The 19,707-nt window shown below is 49.1% G+C and overlaps 1 protein-coding gene across 1 annotated transcript; it reads left to right on the top strand.

The window, feature by feature from the left end:
• The first annotated feature begins 10,751 nt into the window (after nucleotides 1-10,751).
• On the top strand, nucleotides 10,752-19,187 carry CDK5RAP3 (CDK5 regulatory subunit associated protein 3). Its single transcript, XM_080923100.1, has 14 exons — nucleotides 10,752-10,813; nucleotides 11,001-11,046; nucleotides 13,245-13,376; nucleotides 13,598-13,698; nucleotides 14,029-14,077; nucleotides 14,638-14,816; nucleotides 15,005-15,141; nucleotides 15,311-15,455; nucleotides 15,788-15,889; nucleotides 16,226-16,304; nucleotides 16,872-16,960; nucleotides 18,127-18,332; nucleotides 18,639-18,810; nucleotides 18,892-19,187. Exons 1-14 carry the CDS (start codon nucleotides 10,808-10,810, stop codon nucleotides 18,955-18,957), a joined length of 1,509 nt encoding a protein of 502 aa, XP_080779226.1. The 5' UTR covers nucleotides 10,752-10,807; the 3' UTR covers nucleotides 18,958-19,187.
• The last annotated feature ends 520 nt before the right edge of the window (nucleotides 19,188-19,707 follow it).

Genomic DNA, 19,707 nt, shown 5'->3' with positions numbered 1-19,707 from the left:
TGGACAGACTTCCAAAGCTTCCCATCCCATAACCCATGCTGGAGCTCCCTTGCCCCGGGCTCTCTTAGGAGGGAGAGGAAGCCTCCATAACAGCAGTTCTTAACCTGCAGGTCGAGACCCCTTTGTGGGTCACAGATCAGATGGTGTCATGTCAGATATTTACGTCACAATTCACAACTGTAGCAAAATCACAATTATGAAGTAGCAACAAAGGGCTGGGGAGACCGCTCAGCAGTTAAGAGCACTGACTGCTCTTCCAGAGGTCCTGAGTTCAAACCCCAGCAACTACATGATGACTCACAACCCTCTGTTTGCCCTCTTCTGGTGTGTCTGAAGACAGTGTGTCAGTGTACTAACATATATAAAATAAATACATATCTTAAAAATATTTATTACAAAACTAACTTTAGGGTTGGGGGAGGGGTCACCACCATGTGAAGAACTGCATTAAAGGCAGCATTAGGAAGGTTGGGAAACAGTGTTATAGCTTCCTGGGTTCTTTCCTACCCTCCCCCACCCTACTCTCCAGACCCCAGGCTCTTCTCTGCCCACCTTTATGGGTACAGAAGTTGCTTAAGGAGGTGAATTCAGGAGCACTGACTAGGCTCTGAGCTAGGAATAGCTTTCTCACCCACTCAGTTTCCCAAGCCAAACTCCTATCTATCCCTCAAAATATGAACTAATCATTACAGCTCCCATAAGGGCAAGGTTTTCTTTTACTCCGTAGAGATTGTTCACATATTTTTGTTGAGTAAGATATCGATACCAAGATTGATAATGTACACATGCATGTGCACACATACAAGTAAATAATAGTATGCAGTAAGCTGTATAACTGTTCGTCTCCCTTATAGAAATATTAGCTCCTTAATCCCAGAAAGACATATCACCAATATCACCAATACAGCTGCTGCATAGTAGGACCTTTTTTTTTTTCCTTTTTGAAATAGGATCTCACTATGTTCTTCTAGTCGTCCAGCAACTCACCATGTAGACCAGGCTGGCCTCGAACTCACAAACATATACCTGCCTCTGACTCCCCCAAGTGCTGGGATTAAAGGTGTGCACCACCATCCCCAGCGATATAGTGTGACTTTAAAGACATTAGTGAGAAAGGGAAGCATCCCTGTTATCTACGGGAGACCTCCCAGCAGCCACTTGCTCATCTCCCGGAGCATCTAGGTCTATGAGGAGGAGATCCCATTAATTTGACCTCTACAGTTGCAGCTATATAGCTGGCTTACTCTTGGTTTATCGTCTCCAGGGGTGAGGGCCGTGGGAGTTCGAAGGTGTTATTTTGCAAGGTTTCCCTATCTCTAGGACAAAGCACACACAATTGTCTTAGTAAGGTATCCACAGATTCCTAAGAATTTCCAGGTTATCCTCTTGCCCAGAAGACAAAAGAAGCTAAAAACCTGTTCAGACTTTAGGAAGAGAGTGGGATCAGATAAGGTACGCTTTGGCCTGTGGATAGCCTACCCCAGTCAGCTCGACAGTTCCCATCACTGTAGGAAGGGGTTTGTCCTCTATAACAGGTCTTCCTTCCCCCTACCCCTGTGGTGTTTGAAGAATGGGGGAGGTATAATCCTGCTCTTAGGACTCAACCGTGAAGATGAAACCCTTCACGAGAACTGCAGTACCAGGCCTGCCTGTGCCTACCTATACTGAAGGGTAGGTGCAGGCCCTTCCTTCTGGGACGATCCGGCCCCCAGAAGCCAGGCCCAACTTACAGCCTTCAGGGCATTTATACTGGGAGGCCCAGACTTGGAGTTATAGACGTCACTACTCTCTTCTATTGCTATATAAAACTTGGCACTATTAAAGTACATCTCTGAAAACTAGGTTCAGGTATAATATGCCCTCCACAGATCAACAGTGCGTGTTTTTGAAAATGTCTCCTTCCCGAGTTAAGTTCACCCAAAGGAAAACTGCAGACCTGGGCAGCATGAGCCAGTCTAGCCTAGTCAGACATAGCCTTCCTACCTTCCTGAGCTCTGTCCAGGCAACAGAAATCAGCTCTAGGAATACTTTATTAACTAGAAAGTAGAAGAGAGCCATGTTACCTCTAACGCTCCTTTTCTAGGAAACCAGAGCTCCTGAGAGAGTGCAGGACCTGGCCCACATGACCAAGGAAGGCGGAAGAGACCAGATCTTGAGGTTACTTAGCTTGGCCCATGTCACAAGCACAGAGGGCAAAGATCAATTTTCTGATGGGCCACACCTAGGGCAGCTGGGAGGCAGGGCAGGGATGGCATTAGCTGCCTTCTGGTCTGAGGTGGGCAGTGGGTTACGAATGTGGGCAATAGATTTCTTTCTCCTTTTTTTATTTCAGGAGGCAATGCAGGAGGCTCTTCCAGATGCCCTCCACTTCCCAAATGAGAATTTGGGTCCTCTCAGTACCTCACAGGTAGAGCCTGTTACTGGGAATATGGATATAAGAATGGATGTTCGCATTGGCACACACCCACACATACATTTCCTCAACAACATTTTTTTCATACTAGCAAGGGATTGAGTCAAGGACCTCTACCACTGAGCAATGTCCCCAGTATTGTTCTCTTGGTTGTTGATTTTTGTCGTTTTGATCTTTATTTTTTTGAAGCCAGAACATTTATTTTGTGACTAATTGTCATAATCCTCAAGATAAAGCCAATGCCGCAATGGCCACTGTCTTGGCTTTAGGTGTTGGCCCTTCATGGAGTTCATGTCTGACCTGTGCCAAACAACCTGTCTTGCCCCATTCTCCAGTTGCTGTGGTATCTGGTCTCTTAGTCTTGGCACTCTGGTAATACGTTCTCTTGTGCTTGGCATGGGACCCGTGTTTGTTGCAGTTTGACTTCTGAAAGTGTTGGACCTCAGAGACACAGCTGACCCACAAGGTTGGGCGTGGATCTCTTAAATTCTTCCCCAAAGTTGCTCATCTTCTGCTGCAGAGGCCAGAACGGTTAGAAGAGAAGTCAGGCATTCCAGCCGTCGGCCTTTTTCTTTCTATTGTTTATTTTAAGATAGGCCCTCACTAAATTGGACCAGGCGAGACTTAAACTCATCTCAGTCCCCAGAGTAGTCAGGATTACAGGTGTGTGCTACCAGTCTGACTCCCACTTACATGTTGCCCAATTGTTACTCCTAGTATCGATCATTTACAACGGTGACAACGAGGTCACCCCAACCTTATCTGCATGTCCCATCATAAATAGATTCCCCTATAGATATGAAAGGTCAGAAGTCCAAAACCAGTCTCAGAGGACCAGATCAAGGATTCGGCAGGATCATAGTCCTCCCAGCATCCTCCGGCTTTAGTGATACTCAGCTTAGTCTGGCCTGTGGCCGCACCGACTCACCGCCTCCTTTGCTCAACAGAGTCTCACTACAGAAGTAACGCTGGCCTAAGGTCCCCTGCCTTGTGCCACTCTGCCCATCCTGCCCTCCTTCCTGGCTCAGCTCTCTCTGCCTTGTTCCTTAGAGAACATTCCACATGGCCTCCCAGTGAACCCCAACTATCTCCTCATCTCAAGGTCCTCAGTGTAAGACATCGGCCAAAACATCACTATAGCGTGTTTCAGGGGGTGGATATAGATAACTTTGGGTTCTCTTCTCAGTGTGCCCTATCTCTCATTCTGCAGACTAGCTCTGCATTTTTCAGGCTGTGGCACACATTGTGCCTTGAGGTCCTCCGTCGAGGAGAGATTTGCTGACAAGTCTGGGAATGTGGCTAGCAGCTGGCAACCAGTTAAGACTCCTTTGGGATCTGCCTTAGCCACAGGAAGCATCAGTCCAGAGGTCATGTTCTCCTGGGAACACTATGTCTACAGGGGGAAAAAAAAAACTCCATTCAGTTATTTCATCCCCACAAAGGGCACTCTGAGGGATAACTCGCCCCAGAGCTCCCCAGCCTCTAACTTCGAGTCCCTGTGACAGTACCTAGAGGCACACAACCATAGTCCTAGAAGGCTGAGAAAATACTGCTGAATGTTTGAAGCTGGCCTAGTGTGAGCCACGTACCAAGATCCTGTCTCAAACCAACAGACAAAACAAAACAACAACAAAACAAAAACCACGAGATCCAGCCAGTCACGGTAGTGAACACCTGTAATTCAAATGCTTGGGAGGTAGAAGATCAGGACTTGCCTCAGGGCCATGCCCTTAATGGCCACACTTAGAAGGCAGAGGCAGGTGGATCTTTATATAGCACAACCTTGTCCCAAAAGAGGGAGAAAAGAATCATGCTCAAAGTCTGGAGAGATGGCTCAGAGGTTAGGAACATCGGATGCTCTCCCAGAGAAGCCAGGTTTGATCACCCACACCCACAAGCAGCTCACGGTGAATTGTAACTCCACGCCCTCTTTGTAGCCTCTGAGGACACTGTATGCACATGATGCATAGACATACACACAGGAAAAACACCCAAACACATACAATTTTAAGACAACTTTTAAAAAGTACCTGGGCTGTGCTGGTGTACACCTTTAATCCCAGCACTCCAGTTTCTCTTCTCACTCCTGTTTCTGTCTGCTTCCCCTATAGAAAATGACCCCGGGAAACCCTCTTAGCCCCCTGAAAGAGGCCACTTGCTTCTGAAGAGTACAGTCTGTGTCTCCGACATGGCTGCTTTCCAATATGATAGAAGTGAATAGTATCTTTGTGTCTCTTGCATTTGAGTTCCCTGGTGTGCTATATTGATGACTGTCCCCAAACCCTCGTCCATCTCAAACCCCAGAATTCAACCCTGTTTGAAAATAGTCTTTTGCAGATGTATTTAGTTAAGATGTGGTCACACCAATAAGTCCTAAATCCAAAACCTGGGGTCCTTGTGGGACACAAGGGCACACAGAAGGTCTATCACACATGCTGAGGATGACATCATTTCAAGGCCAGGAGCAAGGCCCACAGGCCACTGCCAGAGTCAGGGGAGGCACAGGACTGTCATCTCCCCAGAACCAGCTGAACCGATGCCACGGTCTCCGGCATCTGTGGTAATCAGCCACAGTACCTCTTAAAAAGACAATACATTGGGTTGGAGAGATGGCTCAGGGGTTAAGAGCACTGGCTGCTCTTCCAGAGTTCCTAAGTTCAATTCCCAGAAACCACATGGTGGCTCATGACCATCTGTAATGAGATTTAATGCCTTCTTCTGGTGTGTCTGAAGACAGCTACAGTGTATTCACATTAAATAAATATATAATAAATCTTTTTATTTATCTATTTATTTATCTATTATATATACATACACTGTAGCTGTCTTCAGGCACACCAGAAGAGGGCACCAGATCTCATCTTTTCAGCTCAGTAAATCCTTTTTTTTTAAAGGAATACATTGAGTTTTTGTAAGGTTGGACATCTCCCATAGGTACTTACTGACCATTTGAGCTTCATATCCATAGAAGAGATCCATTCTTGATGTAGAAAACCCTCACTTGTATTCATGGGTGGGGGTGGGGAGTGGATGAGGAGGAGGAAGAGGAGGAGGAAATCCATTTACAGATTGTTAGATCTTTTGGACAATCTACTTCTCACTGGGTGGAGTCTGTGTTCACAGGATTCAATCTCAGCCCCACTGTTGGCCTGAGGGCTCCTCTGTATCATCTGTCTTTGCTAACTTTTCCCACACCATTTCCTTCTGTTTCTCTGGATGAGAGCTCAGTTTTCTACTCCCCTTGTGCTCTGAGCGTGCTCCATACTTGGTCCGTGTGGGGTTACCTCAGCACCTGTGATAAATGAACACAGCCCTGGCCTCCAGGGAGGTTTCCAAGATGACTGGTGCAAGTGTGGCAGGCCCGTCACACCGAATGGCGTATTTCTTCCCAAGTGTAGGCCTCAGCTCTGGTCCTTGGCAGATGCGGGCCTGTGTGGAAATGGTTAGGTGGCCAAGTAATGGACTTGGTTTTCTTTCTCTTGGCAGATTATATTCTCTCCCGTCACAGTGAAGGTGCAGAAATCAACACAGAGGTGTCCTTGAGAGGTGGTAGACAGGGCCAAGTTCATGAGGCCACTCAGGTCTGGAGGGCACCGTCAACCAAGACAAAGGAACAGTCAGTAGCCCTGAGGACAACTCCACTGCCTGATTCTGTGTGGCCTCCATAGACCTGCGCCTGCCCTAGGAAGCCAGCCATTCCCAATCTCTTCCCAATCCCCATTCTCTGACTCCTAAAAGGCTCAGAGGGAGTTGGCTCCATATCTTGACCTGCAAAAGGGAGGGAAAGGGAACTAGGGACCTCGAAGGCCTTTCACCTAGAACATGAATCACAGACATCACGGTCATTAAGACCTCTGTGTAAACAGCACACCCTTGCTCATCCATCCTTCTTGTCTGAGCAACTACCACTGTGTGGCAAGGTGCTGCCTGGTGATGGGCTATAGAGATGAACAAGTGTGCAAACCTTCCCAACGGGCGCTCACAGGTCAGTAAGGATAAACTGGAAACAATATCAACACAGAAATACACCTCAAACAGCAAGATGCCCAAAATCGGGGCTGCCAAGTTTCCAGGGCTTCCAAGAAGATTCATTCTCTCTCTCTCTCTCCCTCCCCCTCCTCTCTGATCTCCCTGTTCCTTTCTTTCTCTATTTCCTTTCTCCTCTCTCTCTTCTTCCCTTTGCTTTTCTCTCTCTTCCCCATCATTCCACTCAAACACACTTATACTCATAGTGACACACACTTATACGCATAGTGACACACACACTCATAGCAACACACAACACACACACACACACACACACACACACACACACACACACACACCAGTTTGCAGACCATAAAACAATCCACACAGGATCCATATAAATGTCATTTGGATGTCCAAGGTAAAGCCTCATTTTATAGATTTTTTTTTCCCAGATAACTCATGGGCACTGGTCCAAAACTAGGTGTGGTAAGGAAGAACCTTGCAAGTCAGAAGGGACTTCAAGGTGACAGCACCAAGCCTGACACAACAACCGTGGAGAAGGTGAAAGTCATTCTGAAGGCTGGTGAAGGGCACAGAGAGGGCCACTGCAGCGGAACCAGCAGAGCAGGCAAAGGACGGGCACAGGCGTGTCACACGGACAACAAGAACGGAAGCTAAGGAAACCGACATGACCTAGGTTTGAATCCCACCCTCACCAGCACCAGCTGTGTTGATGTTGGATGAGTAATCATCTAAGCTTTGGCTCCCTCACCTTTAACTTAGCTACTAATAGAATCCGCCCTGTGAGTGGTTATATGGATCAAGTTAGATACAGCTTATAAAACATCAGATCTACACTGGCAGGCAGCTATCACTTAATAAACAAGCTAACAATAACAGAGGGCAGGGCAGCCTACATGCAGGGCATCTGCATGCAAAGCTGACTCAGGCTCTGTTCCTCTTCACCACTGCCTCTTCTAAATCAGTAGATGAATCAGGGATTCATGATCAGAAACCTCCTGTAGCATCTCCTTGCTGAGAGTTCCGCAAGCCAAGTCCTCCCCCCACCAAAGTTGGCAGAGTTAAGGACTCCGGTAACCTGGTCATAAGTCTACCCATAGGTCTCAAGTGCCTTGGGACCTTCAAAACGTTCAGGATGCCACCAAAACACCACCTGCCTGTGTTCTCTGGGTTAGTTTCCCCTGGATCATTGTTGGGCAGAACTATTATCAAAGATTCTTGTATTCTCCATGAGTCTGCATGGGAGCTATGGGTGGGGGTGAGGTGCTGGTGGTCTCTGTTTCACTGACTCACGAGGGCTGGGTCTGCCTGGCTGCACAGACCCTGCTGTGCTCTGGTGTTGGTTCTTGGAAGAAAGATGCCCTTGGAGGGTGTGGCAGGGCCTGGCCTCTTGGGACGTCCCAGGGAACTTGCAGCACAATATTGGAACCCAGTGTTTGTTTAATCACAGGGGAGTCTGAGCAATTCCAGATGCTTGAGTCAGCACACTGAGACAGGAGCCAAGTTCCCAAGAGAGCCTTGAAGAGTTTCTCCCTGTGGACTGTTTCCAGGGATGCCTGTCAATTCACTTTATAATAATAATGATTATATATAACATTTTGTATATACGAATAGTTCATCAACCATGAGATGTAGCTACAATATGTTGTCAACTGTAAAACGTTCTGAACATTTTTAAAAAGTATTTTTTTAATAAAGACAATTTTACTTCATTGCCAACCTCTGTCCCTTTTAGTTTCCTTTTTTAAAGATTTGTTTATTTATTGTATATGAGTACACTGTAGCTTTCTTCAGACACAACAGATCTCAGAGGATATTAGATCTCATTACAGATGGTTGTGAGCCACCATGTGGGTGCTGGGAATTGAACTCAGGACCTCTGGAAGAGCAGTCAGTGCTCTTAACTGCTGAGCCATCTCTCCAGCCATAATTTTTTTTTATTATTTTTATTTTATGTATATGAATGCTTTGCCTATGTATATGTGCATTATATTCCCCCTGGATTTAGAGTTACAGACAGATGTGAGTGGCCATGTTTTTGCTGGGAACTGAACCCAGGTCCTCTGGAAGAACAACCAGTGCTCTTAACTGCTGAGTTGTCTCTCCAGCCCCCAATTCTTTTCTTTCTGTTTCCGAGACTGGATCTATATATCCTAGGATAGCCTCAGAATCACTGTGTGGTCCCGGATGACCTTGAACATCTGAGTCTCCTGCCTCTATCTCCCACATGCTAGAATTACCAATCTGTGTCACCACATCTATGTGATGCTAGGGATGGAATCCAGGGGTACATGCACACAGGCAAACACTGGAACCCGGGGACTGTGCACACAGGCAAATACTACCAACTGAGCTCCATCCTTGCCCTGAGCTCTGCACCTTTCATGTGTTTATTTATTTGAACCTCTAAATAGAAATACCCTGAGATAGGCCAGGTGTTATCTATACCTAGAGAGAACTGTGGCTATTGGAGAAGTGTGGAAAGTATCCAAAATCTCACAGGGCCAGAATCTAGGTCTTCCCACTACAGCAGCAGACCAGGCAGTCCAAAATCTGCTAAGCCCTGAGTATTGTGTTGCGCTGGGGAGGTGAACGAAGAAGGAAGACAGTATTTAGAAATGTCACACCCAGATGCGGGGTCCCTGGGATTATGACTTTCTCTCACTCTCTTTCTTCAGTCTTTCCACTTCTCCCTCAAATCTGAAGCCCTCCCGAGAACGGAGCTCACTCTGTGGCTGGCCAAGCCATCTTTCTTTCCATCATGGTGACTGTCTGCAGTCTAAATACAGACCGGAGCACCTTCTGCACACTTGCCACTGTACACTTTTCCCAGCATTGCCAGCTCCACAAGTTCAAAGCCTCTCCTCTCCAACACATGCTTCACATCCAGCGTCACTGTCTCAGGCGGTGGTACTTCCACTCAACACTGAGTGTCATCTGTATGTGTGTGTGTATGTGTGCATGTGTGAGTGTATGTGTGTGTATGTGTGAGTGTATGTGTGTGTGTGCATGTGTGAGTGTATGTGTGTGTGTGAGGGTGTGTGTGTGTGCATGTGTGAGTGTATGTGTGTGTGTATGTGTGCCTGTGTGAGTGTATGTGTGTATGTGTGAGTGTATGTGTGTGTGTGAGGGTGTGTGTGTGTGTGTGTGTGTGTGTGTGTGTGTGTGTATGTTTTGTTTTTGGAGACAGGGTTTCTCTGTGTAGGTCTGGCTTTTCTGGGACCAGCTTTGTAGACCAGGCTGAATTTGAACTCAGAGATTCACCTGCTTCTGCCTCCACCGCTGCCACCACTGCCCAGCTTGAGTGTCATCTTTGAGGCTTCCCTCCTTACCCACTTGGCCAATCCTTTACCAACCCCTGTCTCTGCTTATCTCAGGTACAGCTTCTGACCTAGGATGAGGCCCCACCTCTGCCTTACTGCCCTCCTGGTTGTTCAGTCTGAGTGCCCATTAGCCCGCATTTCTAGCCAATATGTGTATGTCCTTCCTTGTACCAAACCCTTCAGCGGTTCCTCTCTTGTCTGCAGGGGTGAAGTCCAAGGTTTTTAATGAGGCACTCTTTATTATGATCCTTGTATGTTTACAGCCTCCACCTGGGCCTTTTACTGCATAGAGGCGGGAGATATGTGCAGTGTCCTCTTGAAATTCAGTCCTGATTTTAAAACAAGGAACCTTGCATTTCGCTTCGTGTTGGACCACGTATATTTTGCCAGTCTCCCCGGCCTGTCTCTCCCTGAACCACTCTTGCAGCTTTGTTCAGGATCTTCCACCAGAAACACCCTTTCCACGCATCATCCTTCCTTCCTTCTGCAACTTTTCCTCTAACAGTCAATGCCAGCGTTGCTTACTCTCCCTTCCCTGTCTCAATCGTCCATCAAGAATCGGGTGCTCAAAAATCGTATTTATTAGAAACGGGAGGACAAAATGTGACGAGAGCCTCAGAGACCTAAAACCTGTACATGGTAAAGGGAGAAAAAGGTGGGAAGAAAAGCATTTTAAACTTTCGAAAACGCCATCTGGAGGGCGCTAGGACCTGTCGGCGGACGTGTTCGAACGTGTTCGTTCTCTAGCAGGGGCTCCGCGCCGGGCAGATGAGAAAGCTGCCTACACCAGCTCTTGGGCGCCCCCTACCGCCATCGCGCAGCACAACACTCCTTCCTGGAGATCATCAGGCCCGATCCCGCCTCTCATCTCCTATTGGCTATCCTCTATTCTCCCGCCCCTCGGTACTCAGCCAATCAGAACCTATTAGTGGGCGGGGCGTGGGCTTGGATTGGCCCTGCTGAAGACGGCGACGTGGCTGAAGGAGGCCGGTTTGTTTCTGAACTGAGGCTCAGGCACACCGGTTCAGGATTGGTGCTGGGCCGGGCCGTGTTTTTGACCGGAAGCGGAAGTGGAGAAAGGATGGAGGTATGGGGACCAGGGCTGGAGAAACTGGGTCTGTCATGGGACTCTTGTCCTGCCTCCTCAACTCCTCCCGTCCTTAGTCGGGCGCTCTGCCCCTGCAGGGTGGCAGTTGGGTTCGTGGAATGAGCGCGCGCGAGGCACGTCGCCTTCCCGCGTTCACGTCCCCCCTCCCGGTTGTATTTCCCACCAGGACCATCAGCATGTGCCCATCGACATCCAGACCAGCAAGCTGCTCGGTAGGAGAGGGCGCCCCCGCGCGGTCGGCTGTCGGGGGAGGTGTGCTAGTTGCGCCCTGTCGCCAGCATCCAGGAGCTGTGAAAGTCCCGGTTGAGATGCCTTACTCTAGACCTGTTCGCTCTGCAAGGAAGGAAGCATGGAAAATCTGTACTGGCTCCGTGTTTTCTACTTTTAACATTTATAACGTAGTATCAAATAGTATTCAGGCACCCAGAACAAGTGGATAGTGTTAAAAATGGACAATTACCAAATGGGTGATCCGTTTGGAACCTAATTCTGTTTGGTTCTGTCTTCATGCTTTTTGCATTATTTTTGGGCGGGAAAGCCCCTCCCATTTATTTAAAAAGTTTCTATCTCCCTTTGGATTTAGGGACTAGAGGGACCTAAGACTCAGAAACAGATCTTTATGCCAGCCATATTGGCTCATATTGGTTACCATAATACTTGGAAGGCTGAGGCAGGAGGATTGGTGGCAGTTCTCAGACAACCTGGGCTTACATAGCAAGTACCAGGCTACATTACTTGCTAGCAATGAACACTTAAACACACACACACACACACACACACACACAGAGCTTTTAGTCCTAGCACTTAGGAGGCAGAGGCAGGCCTGGTCTATATAGCAGGTTCCAGGGCAGCTAGGACTTCATGGAGAGACCCTCTCTCAGATGAAAAAGACAGAGAGACAAGAAGACCTTTTCGTAGCCAGGGCATCTCTGCATGTTTACATCCCTCATTCAGTCACCTCTGGATATGTGCACAACCCCTGGCGCTTGGAAATGTTCACCAGATTCGTCAATCCATTATTAATCATGTCCTTAAGAGGGTGTTTGCCGACCTCAGCCCCTTGTAGAAATTCTGACATCTACGGTTCTTCCTTTCAGTCAACTTGAGAGGAGCTCAACAGACAATTTCTGATACTGTTGTTGCTTGGGATAAGTTGACCAGCTGACAGATTTGTCAACAAGGCCACATTTGTAAATGAGGGGCATTCAGTCCTTTGGGCACTGTCCTAGCCTCCCAAGTGCCATGTACCAAGTGTGTGGACACCCACTGTCAACCCTGGTGTGCAAGCTTGTCCTCAAGGCCTGAGAAGAGCCAGTGGGACACCACTCACTGGGCATTTGCTCCATTCACGCTGCCATGTTATACTTGTCTTTTTAAACATGAAATCACTAAGGTTTATTGTGTCACTGCGATACACAAGGCATGGTGTGTAGAACATTATCCTTTGTGTGGGGAAACCGAGGGAAAGAGAGATAGAAACTTAGAGCCAGCAAGATGGCTCAGTAGGTAAATGTTCTTACTGTCAAACCTGGTGACCTGAGTTCCATGCCAGGACCCACATGATGGAAGGAGAGAACTGGCTCTCAGAGGTTGTCGCCTGACCTTCACTTGTGAGCTATGGCACATAACTAAGCCCCAGGACCATCTAATCTTAAAACCTTAGTTCTTAGGAAATGGGCCTGGCTGTTAGGCCTCAAAACATGTCAGTTACACGAGCAGTCATGTGGCAGAGTGCTACTTCAGAGTTAAAAACAGACCAGCAACTGGGCAGTGGTGGTGCATGCCTTTAGTCCTAGCACTGGGGAGGCAGAGGCTTTCTGTGAGTTTGAGGGCAACCTGGTCTACATAATGAGTTCCAGGATAGCAAGGGCTATATAGAGAAACCCTGTCTCAGAAGAAGAGACATCAGCTAGCACCATCCTGCCTTCGGGGCACGGTAGTGTTACGTTAGGGGCTTTACAGTTGTTCCTTCATCCGGTACTTGGCATAACCATCTTGTGTTTTCCATTGTCGTGGTTAATCCCAGCCCTGGGGAAATGGAAGTTGAGCAGCACCCTCTGTCAGCAAGAAAGATATAATTACACACAGAAGCAAAATATTATGGAGAATTTAGAATGGTCAAAAGTGGCGCTTTCATGTCAGGACCAATTTAAAGTTTTTCTTTATCCCTGTGTTAAGGCGGTTGCTCTGTAAAACTCATACTAGGGATAAAGTCCGGGCGCCAGAGACTGTTTAGCCCAAGCATCTCTCTGAGTCTGTCTGCCTTTTCATCTCTTCCCATTCTTCTCTCTGATACCTCAGCCAATACAAAGACTTTTGTTCAGTGTCCAGCATGTGACACTTGACCTGGTGAATTCCCAGGGGAGTTAGTGGTATGGTGGACTGCACTGACCTGCTGGTTCTCATGCAGATTGGCTGGTGGACAGAAGACACTGCAACCTGAAATGGCAAAGCCTGGTGCTGACCATCCGGGAGAAGATCAACAACGCCATCCAGGACATGCCAGAGAGCCAAGAGATTGCCCAGCTGCTCTCTGGATCCTGTGAGTGGTCTGAGCCATGCTGCTGGAGCCTCCTCCTTCCTGGAGCCTCCAGGGCAGACCCCAGAGTGAGAGCTTTTTCTGGGTCATAGGTGCTGGTTTCCCTAACCCTATCCATGCTAAAGTACCATAGAACAACAGAGTCCAGGGTCAGCCACCTGCAGTAGCCAGAGGAGGAGAGGAAGGGCAGTGGAATTCTGAGAGTCCCCTTTCTTGCTTTCTAGACATTCATTACTTCCACTGCCTAAGAATAGTGGACCTTCTTAAAGGTACCGAGGCTTCCACCAAAAATATTTTTGGCCGGTATTCTTCACAGCGGATGAAGGTGAGTATGGCCAAGGACTGGTAATGTGCAGGTGGGGACATCCATGGCCTCTCCAGGCTCGCTGATGAACCAGTCAAGATGCCTGATCTTTCTTTGTCCCTATAATTTATACCAGAGTGAACCTGTCCTCTGGGCTTACATGTCCTGACCTTTGGGGATCACTGTTGGGTATCACAATCCCATAATCACATGGGTGGTCTAGCCCAGGATTAAAGCTGGAGGAGTTTGTGTTTGGTATTGGAGGAGGCCCGAGGCAGCCTTCTCTGCAAGGATTTGCTGGGAGGGAGCTGTGGATGTTCCTCTGGCTGATTGATTTCTCTCTCTTCTCAGGATTGGCAGGAGATCATAAGCCTGTATGAGAAGGACAACACCTATTTAGGTAAAGTCACCCTAAAGGGGCTGAGCATCTGTGGGGGAGCTGATGTGGTTCTGAAAGAAGAGCTTATAGGGAGCTTGGAAGGAAGTGGGGTGCGGCGCAGATGTTGCCTGATTGTAGGTGTGGAAGACAGGTCTGCAAGTGCTACATGAGAGGGAGAGTCAGGCAGGAAAAGTGAGACTTCGTGTGCACTTCTAAGCAGGCATCTGGCCTGTCTCTCTCCCTTGGGGAGGTAGTGTGTACTGCCCCACTTTCTCTGCATGTGTGGGTCATCCTGGAGGTCATATGGGAGCCTGAGAGGGAGCAACTGATGGCTTGATTGTAGTTGGATAATAGTTTGATGTTAATATATAACAAGCACTCTGGGCTTTGTTTTATGTGGATTCACACAATAAGCACTATAGTTAAGGACTGAAGCAGAGAAGGAACACAACTCGGCTCAGGTCCCATAGCTTTGAGTGGTAAGGCTGGGAAGCCTGCTCCGTCTTCTCCATTAGGCTAGGCCATCTGTGTGCACCTTAGGGCAAGGGTTTTCTACAGTAAATTTCCTGGGCCCTCCTTAGTGGAACTCTCTAGCCTCCTGGTTCGGAATGTCAACTATGAGATCCCCTCGCTGAAGAAACAGATTGCCAAGTGCCAGCAGCTGCAGCAAGAATACAGCCGCAAAGAGGAGGAGGGCCAGGCCGGGGCTGCCGAGATGCGGGAGCAGTTCCATCACTCCTGTAAACAGTATGGCATCACGGTGAGCGGGTGGGCGCCTCATCGCAGTGAGACAGTCCCTAAAACCGGCTTTCTTCCGGGCTTCTTTCTCATTTGGACCCTGCCCGGCCTGGGTCTGTCTCAGCTTTCTTCAGTCTTTGGATACTTTGTTTGACTTGATAATTTCTATCTCCCACCATATGTGACCAGATCCTTCTCTTCTCAATCTAGGGGGACAATGTCCGGAGAGAGCTTCTGGCCCTGGTAAAGGACCTGCCGAGTCAGCTGGCTGAGATAGGAGCGGGGGCTCAGTCCCTGGGGGAAGCCATCAACCTGTACCAGGCCTGTGTGGAGTTTGTGTGTGACAGGTAAGGAGAACTTCTTCCGCCCCTGAGCAAGGGGGTGCGTTCCCTGGTCCCTCTGGGTCCTCTCCACGTGTATTGTCCCCACATGGCACACCACCTGTGTTAATGCACTTGGACATGTGGTTAGGATGGAGCCTGTGCCGGGAGGCTCAGTTAACATGCTCTGTTGAAGCCCCACAGAACAGGTGCTGCCCATGCTTCGGTACGTGCAGAAGAAAGGGAACTCAACAGTGTATGAATGGAGGACAGGGACAGAGCCCTCTGTGGTGGAACGGCCACAACTGGAAGAGCCTCCTGAGCAGGTGCAAGAAGATGAGGTAAGACAGGGCCTTTGAGGAGCTGAGTGGGAATTGTTTCCGTCCACAGAGAGCGCAAGCCCTGACCTGACTTCACTCAGTGAAGAATTGAGACTCTGGCCGGAGAACCCAAAGGCCCTTTATTTTCCTGGCTTTCTTGAGACCAGTTTGCAGACAAATGGTAGACAGTCCACTGGCTCCTGTTGACCTGGGAGCCCTTCCATGAAACACTCCTTTTTCTTGGGAGCTTGGAGGTCTGTGCAGTTGACTGCATGACTCTGCACAGCGCTGAGACCTAAGAAAGGCAAACTCCCTTCCGTTTCTCTGCACTAACATCTGGTTTGCTTTTTTAGATCGACTGGGGTGACTTTGGGATGGAGGCTGTTTCCGACTCTGGTGTCTCTGCTGAGACCCCTGGAATAGACTGGGGTATTTCCCTGGAGTCAGAGTCCAAGGTTAGATCTTTCTCTCTCTGAGTGGTCCTCCTTCAGCTGTAGAAAAGCATCTGTGCATGGGACAGTTCACAGTTGCAAGGCCAGGTGCATCCTGAGGGAAGCAGAGTCACAGAAATGAGGCATTGTGTAGGCTTTTTTCTGCTGGACTTGGAGTGTATGAATACAGGCACCTCACAGGTCAGGAGGGAGGGTGGCATCACCAAAGCCCACACCACTGTTTGCCACTGCATCAGACAGGACATTGAACCCTTCAGGGGCTCAAGTCTGCTCTGGCTCCTGCACTAGGGAAACGTTTCCAGCCTCGCTGAGTCTTTGCTGGTCTTTGCTGTCCCTCAGGATGCTGGAGCTGACAGGATCGACTGGGGAGATGACACCACTGCTTTGGAGATCACGGTGCTGGAGACCGGAACAGAGGGTGGGTGCCCTGTCCCCTACAGCCCTGGAGAATGGGGAAGCCAGAGTTCAAGGTCATCCTTAGCTAGAGTGAATTTGAACAACCTGTGAGATCCTGTCTCAAAAAGTAAAAGTGCATCTTGTCTAGGATGTCAGCGGAGGGGATGGAGAGGAGGTTGCAAAATAATGGCCTGAAAATCTCTATGTAGACCAGGCTGGCCTCAAATACAGTCCCAGTGTTGGGATTAAAGGCCTATGCCACCAATTCCATACGTTTTAGAGACTGAATATGGGCCAGTCATTTTGGTAGATTGTTTAGGATTAGTTGGGCTCCAGTTTGCCGTGGACCTCCATTCTCTCCTAAGTATTCTGAGAAGATGTAGCAGCCACTTGTGTCACTAGAGGGCAGTGCAGGATGACATTTTACCTCCCTTGCCACCAGCTGCCTCTGGCTCTGCCTGGGTAGGATTGAGAGACATCAACAAGGGGAAAGGGCAGCTTTTCCCTTGGGTAGGGCTGAGAAGAGTCTGTCCATAGTAATCCCCAGGCCTCTCAGTAATCCTCATGTCTCCGCCTCTCTTTCTGACAGCTCCAGAGGGTGTTGCTAGGGGCTCAGACGCTCTGACTCTTCTTGAATGCCCTGAGACTCGGAATCAGTTCATTGATGAGCTCATGGAGGTACTGCCTTCTGGAAGATGTGACTCCACTTACAATCCCTTCTTGCTGGTGTGAAGGGCACTGACTAATTTCAAATTCCCAGAGCAAAGCAGAGCCTTACAAGTTAAGATCCCCCACCCTTACCTCCCTCATTCTCATAGTTATGAGACATCTCCAAGTAGCTGGCACCATCTTGGACAGTAGAGCTAGAGCAGTGAGGAAGCCATTGAGAGGTCTTGCCTCTGTGGAGTTTATATTCCAGCAGGAAGAGCAGACAAGAACCAAGACAAGTGTGCCCAAAATCAGATGGTAACCGGGTACCCCAGATCACCAGGACACAGGGCTGGGCTGTGGCTCGGTTGGTAGGAAGCCCTGGACTGATTCCCAGTGCTGTACAAACAAGGTGTAGTAGTTACTCCTGCAGCCCAGCACTCAGCAAGAGACTGGAAGGTTGTAACTCCAAGGTCAGCCTTAGCTACATGGCAAGCCTCCTGACAGTTCTATGCTTGTCAGGTTTCCTCTGGTTCCTCCTTGAAGAGACATCTTGTAGCCATGAGGGGAGAGAAGGGGACAAACGATACCCAGTGTTCATAATATAGTGAGTTTTTTTTTCCTTTTTAAGACATTTACTTGTTTATTTGTGTGTGCACATACGCGCATGTGAACCACAGCACACAGAGATCAAATTGGAACAACTATAGATGTCATTCTTGTGGCTTCTCGCCTCTCACCGTGTGGGTTTTGAGGATCAAACCTAAGTTCTCAGGCTCGGCGTCAGGCCATTTAACCAGCCCCAGATGAACTTACTCATAAAGATTGCATCTTACAGATGTGGCTACTGCTCATATTCTTCCTAGGCTTTTCTTAATCCAGAGTTTCTCAACCACTGTCATTCCTCCCGTGGAGTGAAAATTAGTACCTGCCTTGGGAATCTTCGTGTGTTCCCATAGGCTGAGGAAAAGGCAGGAGAGCTGGGGCTTAGGAGGTCAACATGGGGACTAGATGAACAGCAGGGCGGGCGCCTGCTCCCATGCTGCATGTGCCCGTGCTGTGGGTGCAGGGTCTCCAGCAGTGGAGGTATGCACAGGAGACAGCCTTTCTCCTCCGGAGTCTAGCTCTTCATGGGGGAGGGGGCTCAGATTCTGAGTTCCTTTCTTGGCTTGAACCAACTCCTTTTCTCTCCTCAGCTTGAGATCTTCTTGTCTCAGAGAGCAGTAGAGATGAGTGAGGAGGCCGACATCCTGTCTGTGAGCCAGTTCCAGCTGGCTCCTGCCATCCTTCAGGGCCAGACCAAAGAGAAGATGCTCAGCCTGGTGTCCACACTGCAGCATCTGATTGGCCAGCTTACCAGTCTCCGAATGCAGCACCTGTTTATGATTCTGGCCTCACCGAGGTTGGCTTTTCCTGATCCTGTGTTTCTCCATCTTGAATGGAGCTCTCCCCTTTCTTCTTCCTGTTCCATGATTCCTATTTCCTGTGTACATGGCTTTCTCTTGGGAATAGCAAAGGATAGGGTCGATTACTGTCTGTAGACAGAACTTGCTTCCTAAGTAGGTAGGAATCTAGAGTGCTTATATTCCTCACCAGAAAGAGAACTGACATGCGTGAGGGGAGGGGAGGCCAAGGAGGGAATTAGTTTCCTGAGCCTCACCTGGTCCAGCAGTTAAGCACAGACAGCCTCACGGGGCACTTCACACAGGTATGTGGACCGGGTGACAGAGTTCCTCCAGCAGAAGCTGAAGCAGTCCCAGCTGTTGGCTCTGAAGAAGGAACTGATGGTGGAGAAGCAGCAGGAGGTACTTCAGGAGCAGGCAGCTCTGGAGCCCAAGCTGGACCTGCTGCTGGAGAAGACCAGAGAGCTGCAGAAGCTGGTGAGGCATGCCAGGAGCCTGCCCCGGGGGAACCTGTGCCTGCCTGTCTGCTCCCTGCCCACTCTGCTCTCTTCCTCTCAGATTGAAGCTGACATCTCCAAGAGGTACAATGGCCGTCCTGTGAACCTGATGGGAACCTCTCTGTGACGTGCTCCTTCTGTGTCCTGCACCCTGCCTCCCAGCTGCCAGGTGGAGGTGGGACAGCCCAGGCTGGTATTACTGGGCCTCACCAGCAAGAAGCCGGGCAGACCTGGAGACAGCCACAAGGAAGGGCCCCTGAGCACTGATTGAGCAGTGACAGAAGTTGTCTTGAGTGGCTCTGCGGCCTGTCAGCCTTAAAGCACAGTTGCTTCTTCTAGTTATTAAGGACGGCTTAATAAAAAGGGAAACGACTCCTTCATTGCTGGCAGTCACTTGAACCACCTCACTGAGCCTGCTTGAAGTTGAAGCTGGGCACATGTTCTTCTGGATTCTTGATCCAGGAGCCTTGAGCAATTGTAGAGCCCCGGCTTAGAGGCTTTTGCTCCTTGCTCTTGGTGGTACCAGACCCCATATAAGCATTTATAAATGGTTCATCTGGTGGTTTGGGGCTGGCCAGCGCAGCTTTGCTCCTTCCTGTAACCAGGCTCATGGTGCCTCACCCCAGCCAGCAGCCCAATGGGAGCAGTCAGCCAGACTCTTGGATCCTGCAGAGCTGTATTTTTCCTCTTAATCACAGCTAATCCTCTAGTCAGAAGGGAAATGTGGTTTAGGAGGCGGGGTCTGATAAACAAGGTGAAGACAGGAGATGTTGCTTTTACCTGCTGCCTATCCACTTCCTGCCCGAGAACCCACCCCAGGATAGCACCCCTCTCCCAAGCCACCTACCCATCCCCGTTTCCCAGGAAGGATAGGGGC

This window comes from Micromys minutus (genome assembly GCF_963924665.1).
Source record: "Micromys minutus genome assembly, chromosome: 10".
NCBI lineage: Eukaryota > Metazoa > Chordata > Mammalia > Rodentia > Muridae > Micromys > Micromys minutus.
Note: the sequence above shows the minus strand (reverse complement) of the source record. Positions and strands in the feature narration are given on the sequence as shown.